Below are 13,591 nucleotides of genomic sequence, written 5' to 3' on the forward strand. Positions count from 1 at the left end.
ACAACATCCTCATCACCACACCATCCTCATCCCCACAAAATCCTCATTACCACAACATCCTCATCACCACACCGTCCTCATCCCAATAAAATCCTCATTACCACAACATCCTCATCACCACACCGTCCTCATCCCCACAACATTCACCACCACTGACATACGTGACCCGATTCAGGAAACTAGGTGTATGTCGCAAGTCACAACTTCACAGGAGAGCTGTTTGAACTTTTATTTTTTATTTTTTTATCAAAATGCGTTTTTTGGCATAAATGCCATCTCAACTAGTCTCGAACATGTGAACTTTCATGTGCCTTAATATCAAGCTTGTATGCCATCTGTAAATACGAATAAAATGGTTAAATTACGAGCCTAGTTGGTTTAGCCACAGAAAAAGTGAGCTAGCCATGATTGGCTGAGATAATGAGTGGACTGGACATGCCGAGAGATGAGTTTGGATTGGTCTCCCATATAGCACGTGTCTGTCTATTGGAGCTGGTCAGTATGTCTAGGTAATCGTGTCAAACACGTCTTTAAAAAAATGTGTTGTGTAGTAAAACTGCATAAACCTAATTTCAAGTTAGTGTACTGTTTGCTAGCTAACGTTATGTGTATGCTCTCCACTTTCTGGAGGACCGAGTTTTGAAATCAGTGGAATTCAAGTATGATAGCTAAGGAGATGGAGAAAACACCAGTCTGGATTACATCATCAAACTAAACTAAGGGCAACCATGCATGGCATCAGACAGGCGATGCGTCCAACCATGATGTATACTGGTAAGATACGTAGTCTAGCTAGCAACATTTTCAGATATTACACGTTTCTAATTTTGACAAAGTGGTTTCATTTCAAGTGTACTGTTAGCTAGCTAACGTTAGCAGGCTGGGTCGCTAGCTAACATTGTGTATGATCTTATTATTCGTATCTCAGACACACTTGCTTGACTAGCCATAGAACCTGGGTGGTTAGCTACCTGCAGATTCATGCAGGGTAGTAACGGTGTGATTATGGTCCATTGTTTAGCTAGCTAGCTAGCTACATGTCTTAACAAAAGACTCCTCTCTAATTTTGACAAAGTATTTTCATTTCAAGTTAGTGTACTATTAGCTAGCTAGCTAACGTTAGCTGGCTGGCTGGCTCGCTAACTAACGTTACGTCATGCGTTGGGATTCATTGTTTACCTAGCTCGCTATGTAGCTATATTTCGCAACAAAAGACTCTCGTTTTAGTGTGCCAGAGCGCAGAATAACTGATTAATTTTTGAACGCTCAACACCCGTTGAATATGTCCAGTGTCAGTAAATGTCAGCAACAAAGCGTAATTCAATTGTTGCCAGCAGCACTGTTAGTCACCACTGCTCTGTGTAACATGAAAACTGCCTAACCAGCTCTGCTAGGGTGAGTAAAATGGTCAGAGTGGGGTGTTCTCTCATTATATGTCTGGAAGTAGCTAGCCAATGTTCGCTTTGGTTTTTGACTGCTATCAGAGCTTTCAGAACAACCCTACTTATTGGCCAGAGCGTTCAGTGTGCGGTCTGAATGCGAAACGCTCTGAATTTACAAATGGACAATCTGACAGCACAGTTGCAGTCACCAACGCTCTGGAAAACATACTGTAACAGCCTAGCCAGCTCTGCTAGGGCGAGTATGTTCAGTGAGCTGTTCTCTCTTTTAAATGTCTGGAAGTAGCTGGCAAGTTAGTACAGAATACACAGATCAACCCTTAAAGAGATGGGTGCAGCTAAGGCTTAAGATGTGAACAATGCTGAATGGGTGTAGACAAAGAAGGACTCTCCAATAGTAGTACCAAAACATTGAACGATGGTTTTCTCAAAAGTGAGTTTACAAGTTGATCTACTTTCAAAGCAGAATTACTTTCCCATTGTTTCCTCAAATGCAGTGTATGATATACCATTTTGTAGCTCAGAGTCTCCACATTTGTCCAATGTAAAAAACAGACTTTAAATGTTGCTACATAAGACCGAATCCAGGTGGTGAGTCACACATAGACACACTGGAAATGAGAGAAACAGATCCTCTAACTTGGTGCCAGATCCGTTTTGGCTGTATAGCCATGTTTGTATGACAATGACCATAAGCAACGCAGGTAGCCTAGTGGTTAGAGTGTTGTGCCAATAACCGGAAGGTTGCTGGATTGAATCCCCGAGCTGATAAGGTAAAAACCTGTTGTTCTGTCCTTGAACAAGGCAGTTAACCCACTGATCCCTGGGCGCCAAAGACATGGATGTCAATTATGGCAGCCCCCCGCACCTCTCTGACTCAGAGGGGTTAGGTTAAATGCGGAAGACACATTTCAGTTGAATGCATTCAGTTGTACAACTGACTAGGTATCCCCCTTTCCCTAACAGATCTGGGACCAACTTAACTTCAACTATTTAATCAAAATATCATGCAGTTCTGTATTATTCCATGTTGTGAAGCTTTATAGCTCATCACTAAGCTAAGGACCATGGGACTAAACACCTCTCTCTGCAATTGGATCCTGGACTTCCTGACGGGCCACTCCTAGGTGGTAAGGGTAGGCTACAAAACATCTGATACGCTGATCCTCAACACGGGGGCCCCTCAGGGGTGCGAGCTTAGTCCCCTCCTTTACTCCCTGTTCACCCATGACTGCATGGCCAAACATGACTCCAACACCATCATTAAGTTTCCAGACAACACAACGGTGGTAGGCCTGATCACTTACAACAATGAGACAGCCTATAGGGAGGAGGTCAGAGAAGTTGCAGTGTGGTGCCAGGAAAACAACCTCTCCCTTAACGTGATCAAGACAAAGGAGATGATCATGGACTACAGGAAAACGAGGCCCGAGCACGCCCCCATTCACATCGATGGGGCTGTAGTGGAGCAGGTTGAGAGCTTCAAATTCCTAGGTGTCCACATCCCTAAGGAATTATCATGGGCCACACACACCAACACAGTCGTGAAGAGGGCACAACAACGCCTATTCCCCCTCAAGAGAGGATTTAGAATGGGTCGTCAGATCTTCAAAAAGTTCTACAGCTGCGCCATCGAGAGCATCCTGACTGGTTGCATCACCGCCTGGTATGGCAACTGCTTGGCATCCGACCGCAAGGCGCTACAGAGGGTAATGCGTATGGCCCAGTACATCACTGGGGCCAAGCATCCTACCATCCAGGACCTCTATACCAGGCTGTGTCAGAGAAAGACTCCAGCCACCCTAGTCATAGACTGTTCTCTCTGCTACCGCACGGCAAGTGGTACCGGAGCGCCAAGTCTAGGTCCAAAAGGCTCCTGAACAGCTTCTACACTGAAGCTATAAGACTGCAGAACAGTTAATCAAATGACTACTCTGACTATTTGCAATAACCCCCCCATTTGGTTATGTTGCTGCTACTCGTTGTTTATTATCTATACATAGTCACTTTACCCCTACCTGCAGTACATGTACATATTACCTCAATTACATCGACTAACCTTTACCCTCGCACATTGACTCAGTACTGGTACCCCCTGTATATAGCCTCGTTATTGTATTGTGTTACTTTCTTTTTACTTGAGTTTATTTAGTAAATATTTTCTTAACTCTTTTTTTTATTGCATTGTGGGGTTACGGACTTATAAGTAAGCATTTCACGGTAAGGTCTACACCTGTTGTATTTGGAGCATGTGACAAATACAATTTGATTTGATTAATATTGGTTTATTCTGATCCCCATTAGCTTTTGCAGAAGCAGCAGCTATTCTTCCTGGGGTCCACGAAAAAACACACAACATGACAAGTAACAAAACACTGATACACTGATAGACAAGGACAGTCACACAAATGTAGAATACAATGATACAAATAATACAACTACCACAACTATTATCAAAACAAATAAAATACATTTTTATTGGTCAAATACACGTGTCTAGCAGATGTTATTGCGGGTGTAGAGAAATGCTTGTGCTTCTAGCTCTGACAGTGCATTAATATCTAACAGTTTCCCAACATATACCCAAAATACACGTAAATCTAAGTAAGGAATGGATTAAGAATATATATACAGTTGAAGTCGGAAGTTTACATACACTTAGGTTGGAGTCATTAAAACTTGTTTTTCAACCACTCCACAAATTTCTTGTTAACAATCTATAGTTTTGGCAAGTCGGTTAGGACATCTACTTTGTGCATGACACAAGTAATTTTCCCAACAATTGTTTACAGACAGATTATTTCACTTATAACTCAATGTATCACAATTCCAGTGGGTCAGCAGTTGACTGTGCTTTGAAACAGTTTGGGAAATTCCAGAAAATGATGTCATGGCTTTAGAAGCTTCTAATAGGCTAATTGAAATTATTTGAGTTAATTGGAGGTGTATCTGTGGATGTATTTCAAGGCCTAGCTTCAAACTCAGTGCCACTTTGCTTGACATCATGGGAAAATGAAAATAAATCAGCCAAGACCTCAGAAAAAAAATTGTAGACCTCCACAAGTCTGGTTCATCCTTGGGAGCAATTTCCAAACGCCTGAAGGTACCACATTCATCTGTACAAACAATAGAATGCAAGTATAAACACCATGGCCGTCATACCGCTCAGGAAGGAGACGCGTTCTGTCTCCTAGAGATGAACGTACTTTGTTGCGAAAAGTGCAAATCAATCCCAGAACAACAGCAAAGGACCTTGAGATGATGCTGAAGGAAACAGGTACAAAAGCATCTATATCAACAGTAAAACAAGTCCTATATCGACAACCTGAAAGTCCGCTCAGCATGGAAGAAGCCACTGCTCCAAAACCGCCACAAAAAAGCCAGACTACGGTTTGCAACTGCACATGGGGACAAAGATCATACTTTTTGGAGAAATTACCTCTAGTCTGATGAAGAAAAAATAGAACTGTTTGGCCATAATTACCATCATTATGTTTGGAGGAAAAAGGAGGAGGCTTGCAAGCCGAAGAACATCATTCCAACCGTGAAGCACAGGGGTGGAAGCATCATGTTGTGGGGGTGCTTTGCTGCAGGAGGGACTGGTGCACTTCACAAAATAAATGGCATCATGAGGGAGGAAAATGATGTGTATATATTGAAGCAACATCCCAAGACATCAGTCAGGAAGTTAAAGCTTGGTCGCAAATGGGTCTTCCAAATGGACAATGACCCCAAGCATACTTCCAAAGCCCTGACCTCAATCCCATAGAACATTTGTGGGCAGAACTGAAAAAGCGTGTGCGAGCAAGGAGGCCTACAAACCTGACTCCGTTACACCAGTTCTGTCAGGAGAAATGGGCCAAAATTCACCCAACTTATTGTGGGAAGCTTGTGGAAGGCTACCCGAAATGTTTTACCCAAGTTAAACAATTTAAAGGCAATGCTACCAAATACTAATTGAGTGTATGTAAACTTCTGACCCACTGGGAATGTGATGAAAGAAATAAAAGCTGAAATAAATTATTCTCTCTACTATTATTCTGACATATAACATTCTTAAAATAAAGTGGTGATCCTAACTGACCTTAAACAGGGAATTTTTACTAGGATTAAATGTCCGGAATTGTGAAAACTGAGTTTAAATGTATTTGGCTAGGTGTATGTAAACTTCCGACTTCAACTGTACATATATGTCAGAGTGGCATTGGACTAAGATACGGTGGCATAGTATAGAGTACAGTATATGCATATGAGATGGGTGATGTAATATTTATACACAATTAAAGTGACTAAGATACCGTACAATAGAGTACAGTTTCTACATATGAGATGAGGAATGCAAGACATGGATACATTATTAAAGTGGTTGGTGTTTAATTTCCTTAAAGTGGCCAGTGATTCCTAATTTATGTCTATAGGCAGCAGCCTCTGATGTGCTGGAGATGGCTGTTTAACAGTCAGTTGTGTAGTACAGAATACAATACAGTATATACACATATGAAATGGGTGATGCAATATGTAAGCTCAATTTAAAAGTGACTTAGATTCTGTAGAATAGTGTGGAGTGCAGTTTATACATATGAGATGAGTAATGCTTGATACGGAACATTATTAAAGTGGCTAGTGATCCATTTCTAAAAGTGGCCAGGGATTCCTAATCTATGTCTATAGGTAGTGATGGCTGTTTAACAGTCCGATGGCCTTGAGATAGAAGCTGTTTTTCAGTCTCTTGTTCCCAGCTTTGATGCACCTGTACTGACCTCGCCTTCTGGATGATAGTGGGGTGAACAGGCAGTTGCTCGGGTGGTTGTTGTCAGTGATGATCTTTTTGGCCTTCTTATGGCATCGGGTGCTGTAGGTGTCCTGGAGGGCGGGAAGTTTGACCCCAGTGATGCGTTGGGCAGACCGCACCACCATCTGGAGAGCTTTGCGGTTGTGTGCGGTGCAGTTGCCGTACCAGGCGGTGTTACAGCCTGACAGGATGCTCTCAATTGTGCATCTGTAGAAGTTTGTGAGGGTTTTGGGTGACAAGCCAAATTTCTTCAGCCTCCTGAGGTTGAAGAGGCGCTGTTGCGCCTTCTTCACCACACTGTCTGTGTGGGTGGACCATTTCAGTTTGTCAGTGATGTGTATGCCGAGGAACTTGAAACTTTCCACTTTTCCACTGCGGTCCCATCGATGTGGATAGGGGGGTCCTCCCTCTACTGTTTCTGCTGTTTCCTGAAGTCCAGGATCATCTCCTTAGTTTTGTTGACGTTGAGTGAGAGGTTATTTTCCTGGCATCACACTCCCAGAGCCCTCACCTCCTCTCTGTAGGCTGTCTCATCATTGTTGCTAATCAAGCCTACTACTGTTGTGTCAACTGCAAACTTGTTGATTGAGTTGGAGGCGTGCTTGGCCACACAGTCATGGGTGAACATGGAGTACAGGAGGGGGCTGAGCACGCACCCTTGTGGGGCCCCAGTGTTGAGAATCAGTGAAGCGGAGGTGTTGTTTCCTACCTTCACCACCTTGGGGCGACCCGTCAGGAGGTCCAGAACCCAGTTGCACAGGGCAGGGTTCAGACACAGGGCCTCGAGTCGTTGAACTGGGACTCAACCTTGCCTCTTTATCGATGTTTAGCCTGCTTGATTGCTTTGCGGAGGGAATAACTTCACTTTTTTTATTCCCAGTCTTCTTGCCCTGGTTAAATGCGGCAGTTCGCGCTTTCAGTTTTGCGCGAATGCTCCAATCTATCCACGGTTTCTGGTTGGGGTAGGTTTTAATAGTCGCAGTGGGTACAACATCTCCTATGCACTTCCTGATAAACTCATTCACCGTATCAGTACTTGTGTCGATATTATTTTCTGATGCTACTCTGAACATATCCCAGTCCACGTGATCAAAACAATCTTGAAGCGTGGATTCCGATTGGTCAGACCAGCATTGAATAGTCCTTACCACAGGTGCTTCCTGTTTGAGTGTCTGCCTATGGGAGGGGAAGAGCAAGATGGTATCGTGGTCCGATTGGAGGGCGGGGGAGGGCCTTATATGCATTCTGGAAGGTAGTATAGCAACGGTCGAGCGTTTTAGCAGTTTGAGTACAACAATCAATATGTTGATAGAATTTCGGGGGCCTTTTCCTCAAATTTACTTTGATAAAATCCCCAGCGACAATAAATGCAGCCTCAGGATATGTGGTTTCCAGTTTGCATAAAGTCCAGTGGAGTTCTTTGAGGGCCGTCGTGGTATCCTCTTGGGGGGGATATAGACCGCTGTGGCTAATATTGACAAAAATTATCTCGGGAGAAAGTACGGTCGGAATCTGATTGTGAGATATTCTAGATCTTGTGAACAGAAGGACTTGAGTTCCTGTATGTTATCACAGTTACACCATAAGTCGCTAATCATTAAACATATACCTCCACCCTTCCCGGAGAGATGTTTGTTCCTGTCGCTGCAATGTACTGAGAACCCAACTGGCTTTACAGAGTTAGACAGTACATTTTGAGAGAGCCATGTTTCCGTGAAGCAGAGTATGTTACAATCCCTGGAGTCTCTATGAAAAGCAACTCTCGCCTTGAGCTCATCAATTTTATTATCCAGAGAATGGACATTAGTGAGTAAATTACTCAGGAGTGGTGGGTGGTGTGCACGCTTCCTAAATCGGACCAGAATACCGCCTCGAGTACCTCTTCTTTGCCGGTGTTGTTTTGGGGCAGCCTCTGGAATAAGTTAAATTCCTCTGGGGAGAGACAACAAGGGATCCGCTCCAGGGAAGTTGTAATCCTGGTTGTAATTCTGGAATTTCTGGTGAGTTACCGCCGCTCTAATATCCAATAGTTCTTCCCGGCTGTATGTAATGACACAAAACAATTCCTGAGCTAATAATGTAAAAATAGTACAAAAACAAACAAAATACTGCAGTTGCTTAAGAGCTAGTCGCGATGCTGCCATCTCCATTGGCGTAATCATCCGTCGGCGCCATCATTAGGCCATCATTATACAGCTATTATCATGTACGTTGGTGTGATAGTGACAGACACTTACCCTGCTGATAGCAACAGGGAGCAAATCCCAATGGACTCCCCCCGAGCCTGTGGAGAGAGGGGGGAGACATGTGGAGGAGTGATTGGCACATAGTACCCCTGGAAATAGTTTTATTAGGTCTACTACATCACACCCCTAGCTGTCTGTCTGTAGCTGTCTGTCTGTAGCTGTCTGTCTGTAGCTGTCTGTCTGCCCCTAGCTGTCTGCCTGCCCCTAGCTGTCTGTCTGCCCCTAGCTGTCTGTCTGCCCCCAGCTGTCTGCCCCCAGCTGTCTGCCCCTAGCTGTCTGCCCCTAGCTGTCTGCCTCTAGCTGTCTGCACCTAGCTGTCTGCACCTAGCTTTCTGCCCCTAGCTGTCTGCACCTAGCTTTCTGCCCCTAGCTGTCTAACTGTTATTTACAACGATGGAGTCGTGACACAAGGCTAGTCAGTTTGTTATCTAGTCTACCCCAGTTTGTTACTATAAAATCAAGAAAGATGTGTTTCATTGGGGAAAAAAACAAACCATAATGTCAGCCATAAAACACAGGAGAGAGACAAGAGAGCGTTATCGGAGGTGATTTTGCTGTCCATTGACATTAGTCAGGAGGCCTTTGTGTTTGAAGGCCATGGTTGAAAGTGGATTTGTGACAGATCCTTATCTGAGCTAACATTCCAGTAATTGTATCTGTGCTCTTTTTCTCTCTGTGTGTTTAGAGCATGACACAACACTGACATTCACGTCATCATCACTCACAGCACTCATGACCAACCACAAACACACCCACCTGGCAGTCGGCTCCAGCCCTGGCCAATCAGAACGGACAACATTCAAATTGCTACGGAAGTGGCAAAAAATCAAACAAACGTGGATAAACAAAAACACATTATCTTAACAACATAAAGCTGGGCAAAATGAACCACAGGATTACAATTTACAGAGTAATAGAAGGTGACATGAATGACAGACCACCAAAGGATTGAGAAGTGAATGAAAGAAAGCTGAAAGGGCAAAGATGTCAGAAGAGAAACCTGAGAGCAGGGACATATGAAGGAGTGACAGCATTATGGCGAGAAACAAAGAGAGCAGCCACATGGTTTCCATACACATCCACGTGCACACATACACACACACACACACACACACACACACACACACACACACACACACACACACACAGGCTGTCTCACCCGCTGCAGCTGTAGTCGGACCTTGCTGCAGAGCCGTTGCCAGTTGGCCCTAGCCCTGTCTGAACCAGGCTCCATGATGGGCCTCTGATAGCTGGGAGAGGAATTTACAAGAGCATTCAGACTGGAGCTCATTCATTGTGAAGATATTTACATGTTAGAAAATAACAGAACTTTTTTATAGGCAGTAATGGCTAGTAACGGATACTAATAAAACTGTAGAATAATGTATTGTGTATATGTAGTGTGTATATAGTATGTAGTGTATATGTATTGTTTATATGTGGTGTATATGTTGTGTGTATGTAGTGTGTATAAGTAGTAAATGTCATCTGCATACAGTATTTAGTGTATGTGTAGGCTATTTACAGTATGTAGTGTGTATACAGTATGTAGTGTGTATATGTAGTGTGTATACAGTATGTAGTGTGTATATGTAGTGTGTATGTAGTGTGTATATGTAGAAGATGTAGGGAAGTGAATACTTGTTATAGTATTATATGAGAAGGTGCTCTGGCTACATTACACACTCTTAGAAAAAAAGGTGCTATCTAGAACCTAAAAGGGTTCTTCGGCTGTCCCCATAGGATAAACCCTTTGAAGAACCTTTTTTGGTTCCAGGTAGAACCAGTTTGATTCCAGGTAGAAGCCTTTAGGTTCCATGTAGAACCATTTTTGGTTCCAGGTGGAACCCTTTTGGAACTGTTTTTTTCTAAGAGTGCAGTAGGGGACGTTTCACCTGACGCCCGGTGTCTCGATCTTCTCTGGGGGGACTTCTGCTGGGAGGCTCTCTACGACAGGGACCTCCTCCTCTAAAGTCAGAGGCTTCTCCACTTGGATGTTTAGGTGGATGTCATCCAGGGCATCAGACACCGGAGGCTGGGTATCTGGAGCAGGGGGCTGGGCTGTGGGCGCCAGGGGCTGGATGAGGGATGGATGGATCATTGGGGTGAAGGTAGGCTTGGTGGAGGCTGTGGTGACAGGGGGCTGGAAAGGGAGCATTGAGTGGGCTTGAGTGGTGGGGGACAGGGAAGAGGGAACCAGTGTGAGGGGTTGTGGCTGCTGCTCTCTCAGGGAGGCCTGTTTCTCCAGAGGAGGCCTGGCAATGGAGGCCTTGGGGGCCAGCGTGGAAGCCGTGCTTGTAGGGGAGGGGGTGTAGTGCAGCTCCTCGCTTAGCGTGCTGTCCATCTCCTCCTCCTCCTCTCTCTCATAGTCGTACTCCCCCTCTCCATCTTCGGGCTCATAAAGCTCACCCTCCTCCTCGTCATCTTTGATGTATCCCCCCTCGTCACTGTACACCTCTTCGGGTGCGTCGGGATCCCAGCCGTAGCTGACAGAGGAGTGACAGGAGTGGTAGGCGTCGTTCTCATTGTAGAGCTCCACAGAGCCCCTCATGCTCCCCTCGACCTCTGGGCCAAACTCCTCACTGAGCTGGGAGCTGCCTTGACTCAGCTCCCCGGAGGAGGCATAGTGACTGCTGCCTGTAGGACTGTAGACACATGGACCACAGTCAGATACACAGACACACAAGCAGACTGTAACAAAAGTAACATGTTACCCCCATCATTGCTTGTCACTGTGGCACACCATAGGAGGACGCAGAGGAGCCACAGCCACACAGAACACACTAATACTTCAACACTGCAACTCACATCAATGTGGCACAATTGTTCCCCTATGCCTCCAGACTGGGGATGAAACACTTTAAACACTAAAGAACCAAAGTGGCCCCATAGAGGGCATGTTAAGGTGACATATTGGGATAAGGAGCCAGAGTGGGGACCAGAGGGCATGTTAAGGTGACATATTGGGATAAGGAGCCAGAGTGGGGACCAGAGGGCATGTTAAGGTGACATATTGGGATAAGGAGCCAGAGTGGGGACCAGAGGGCATGTTAAGGTGACATATTGGGATAAGGAGCCAGAGTGGGGACCAGAGGGCATGTTAAGGGGACATATTGGGATAAGGAGCCAGAGTGGGGACCAGAGGGCATGTTAAGGTGACATATTGGGATAAGGAGCCAGAGTGGGGACCAGAGGGCATGTTAAGGGGACATATTGGGATAAGGAGCCAGAGTGGGGACCAGAGGGCATGTTAAGGTGACATATTGGGATAAGGAGCCAGAGTGGGGACCAGAGGGCATGTTAAGGGGACATATTGGGATAAGGAGCCAGAGTGGGGACCAGAGGGCATGTTAAGGGGACATATTGGGATAAGGAGCCAGAGGGGGGACCAGAGGGCATGTTAACCTGATGAGGATAGAGGGCGCTATTTACACTTTGGGGGAAAAACGTGCCCAATTTAAACGGCCTCATACTCTATTCTTGCTCGTACAATATGCATATTATTATTACTATTGGATAGAAAACACTCTCTAGTTTCTAAAACCGTTTGAATTTTGTCTGTGAGTAAAACAGAACTCATTTGGCAGCGCACTTTCTGACCAGGAAGTGGAAAGTCTGAAAGTTATGCTCTGTTCAAGGGCCTGCCTATAAATGGGCATGATACATATGAGTATACATGCACGTCATACACCTTCCCCTAGATGTCAAGAGGATGTGAGAGAAGAAATTAAGTGTTTATCTTGGTCTGACGTGGAATATATCCTCTTGGCACGACGAGTCATCCATTTCCTGTTTTCTGGAGAGTGCGCAGATGGACCTGGGATTGCCTTTTGACAAGCAGTCGTTATAGGCGACTACTATCTCCGGCTTTGATTTTATTTGATACATGTCACAATATCATCGTAAAGTATGCTTTTTCAATATAGTTTTATTAGATTTTTGAAATTTATTCGGGACGTTAGGCGTGTTGCGTTGTGTGCCTTTTTTCAGAAAGGAGAGCTTCGCGCCACTTAGCCAGTGTGCTTGCTAATTCAAGAGGGAAAAACGATGTTCTAAATCCAAACAACGACTGTTCTGGACAAAGGACCCATTGTCCAACATTCTGATGGAAGATCACCAAAAGTAAGAAACATTTTATGATGCTATTTCATATATCTGTCGAACTGTATACTAGTAGTTTTGCGCCCCGGTTTTGACCACTCTCTCGCTATAACATAAGCCTTATGTCGTAATGAAGATATTTTTAGAATTCTAACACTGCGATTGCATTAAGAACTAATGGATCTATCATTTCCTATACGCCATGTATTTTTTTGTAATGTTTATGAATAGCTATTTGGTCAGAATAGGTGAGAGTCCGCACATTCTGGGAAAAGGAAGCTACGTTAGCATAATTGATAACCACTGATTTCAGCTCTAAATATGCACATTTTCGAACAAAACATAAGTGTATGTATAACCTGATGTTATAGGACTGTCATCTGAGGAAGGTTTATGAAGGTTATTGAAAATTGATATCTTTTGCTGGTTTATTCGCTAACGCTAACGTGCCTATTGTTATCGCTAACGTGCCTTGATGAATGAATGCGGTTGTGTGTAGGCTATTGTAGTAAGCTAATATAATGCTATATTGTGTTTTCGCTGTAAAACACTTAAAAAATCTGAAATATTGGCTGGATTCACAAGATGCTTGTCTTTCGTTTGCTGCTCACGATGCATTTTTCAGAAATGTTTTATGATGAGTATTTAGGTATTCCACGTTGGTCTCTATAATTACTCTGGCTGCTTTGGTGCTATTTTTGACGGTAGCTGTGATGGTAGCTGCAATGTAAAACTGATTTATACCTCAAATATGCACATTTTTCGAACAAAACATAGATTTATTGTGTAACATGTTATAAGACTGTCATCTGATGAAGTTGTTTCTTGGTTAGTTTGGTTTAGACTTATTTCCGGCTTTGATTTTATTTGATACATGTCACCATATCATCGTAAAGTATGTTTTTTCAATATAGGTTCATCAGATTATTGAAATTTTTTCAGGAGTTTTGCCGTGTTCCGTTCTCTTCCGTTTGTTTACATGGAGAGATCCGTGCAACCCGGCTAGCGCGCTTGCTAAATGGTGAGAGAAAGTTGCCATTCTGAATCCAAAC

At 44.1% G+C, this 13,591-nt stretch overlaps 1 protein-coding gene across 1 annotated transcript in view; it reads right to left on the bottom strand.

Moving 5' to 3' along the window:
* Positions 1 to 13,591, bottom strand: part of LOC129854844 (protein unc-13 homolog A-like) — a 104,344-nt gene that overhangs the window by 40,700 nt on the left and 50,053 nt on the right. The window contains exons 12-15 of the mRNA XM_055921977.1: positions 10,334 to 11,134; positions 9,598 to 9,688; positions 8,430 to 8,476; positions 8,052 to 8,104 (exon numbers count right to left, since the gene is read on the bottom strand). Coding sequence (XP_055777952.1) covers positions 8,052 to 8,104; positions 8,430 to 8,476; positions 9,598 to 9,688; positions 10,334 to 11,134 — 992 coding nt within the window. The remainder of the gene's footprint in view (positions 1 to 8,051; positions 8,105 to 8,429; positions 8,477 to 9,597; positions 9,689 to 10,333; positions 11,135 to 13,591) is intronic.

The sequence above is a fragment of the Salvelinus fontinalis genome, chromosome 5, assembly GCF_029448725.1.
Source record: "Salvelinus fontinalis isolate EN_2023a chromosome 5, ASM2944872v1, whole genome shotgun sequence".
NCBI classification, from domain to species: Eukaryota; Metazoa; Chordata; class Actinopteri; order Salmoniformes; family Salmonidae; genus Salvelinus; species Salvelinus fontinalis.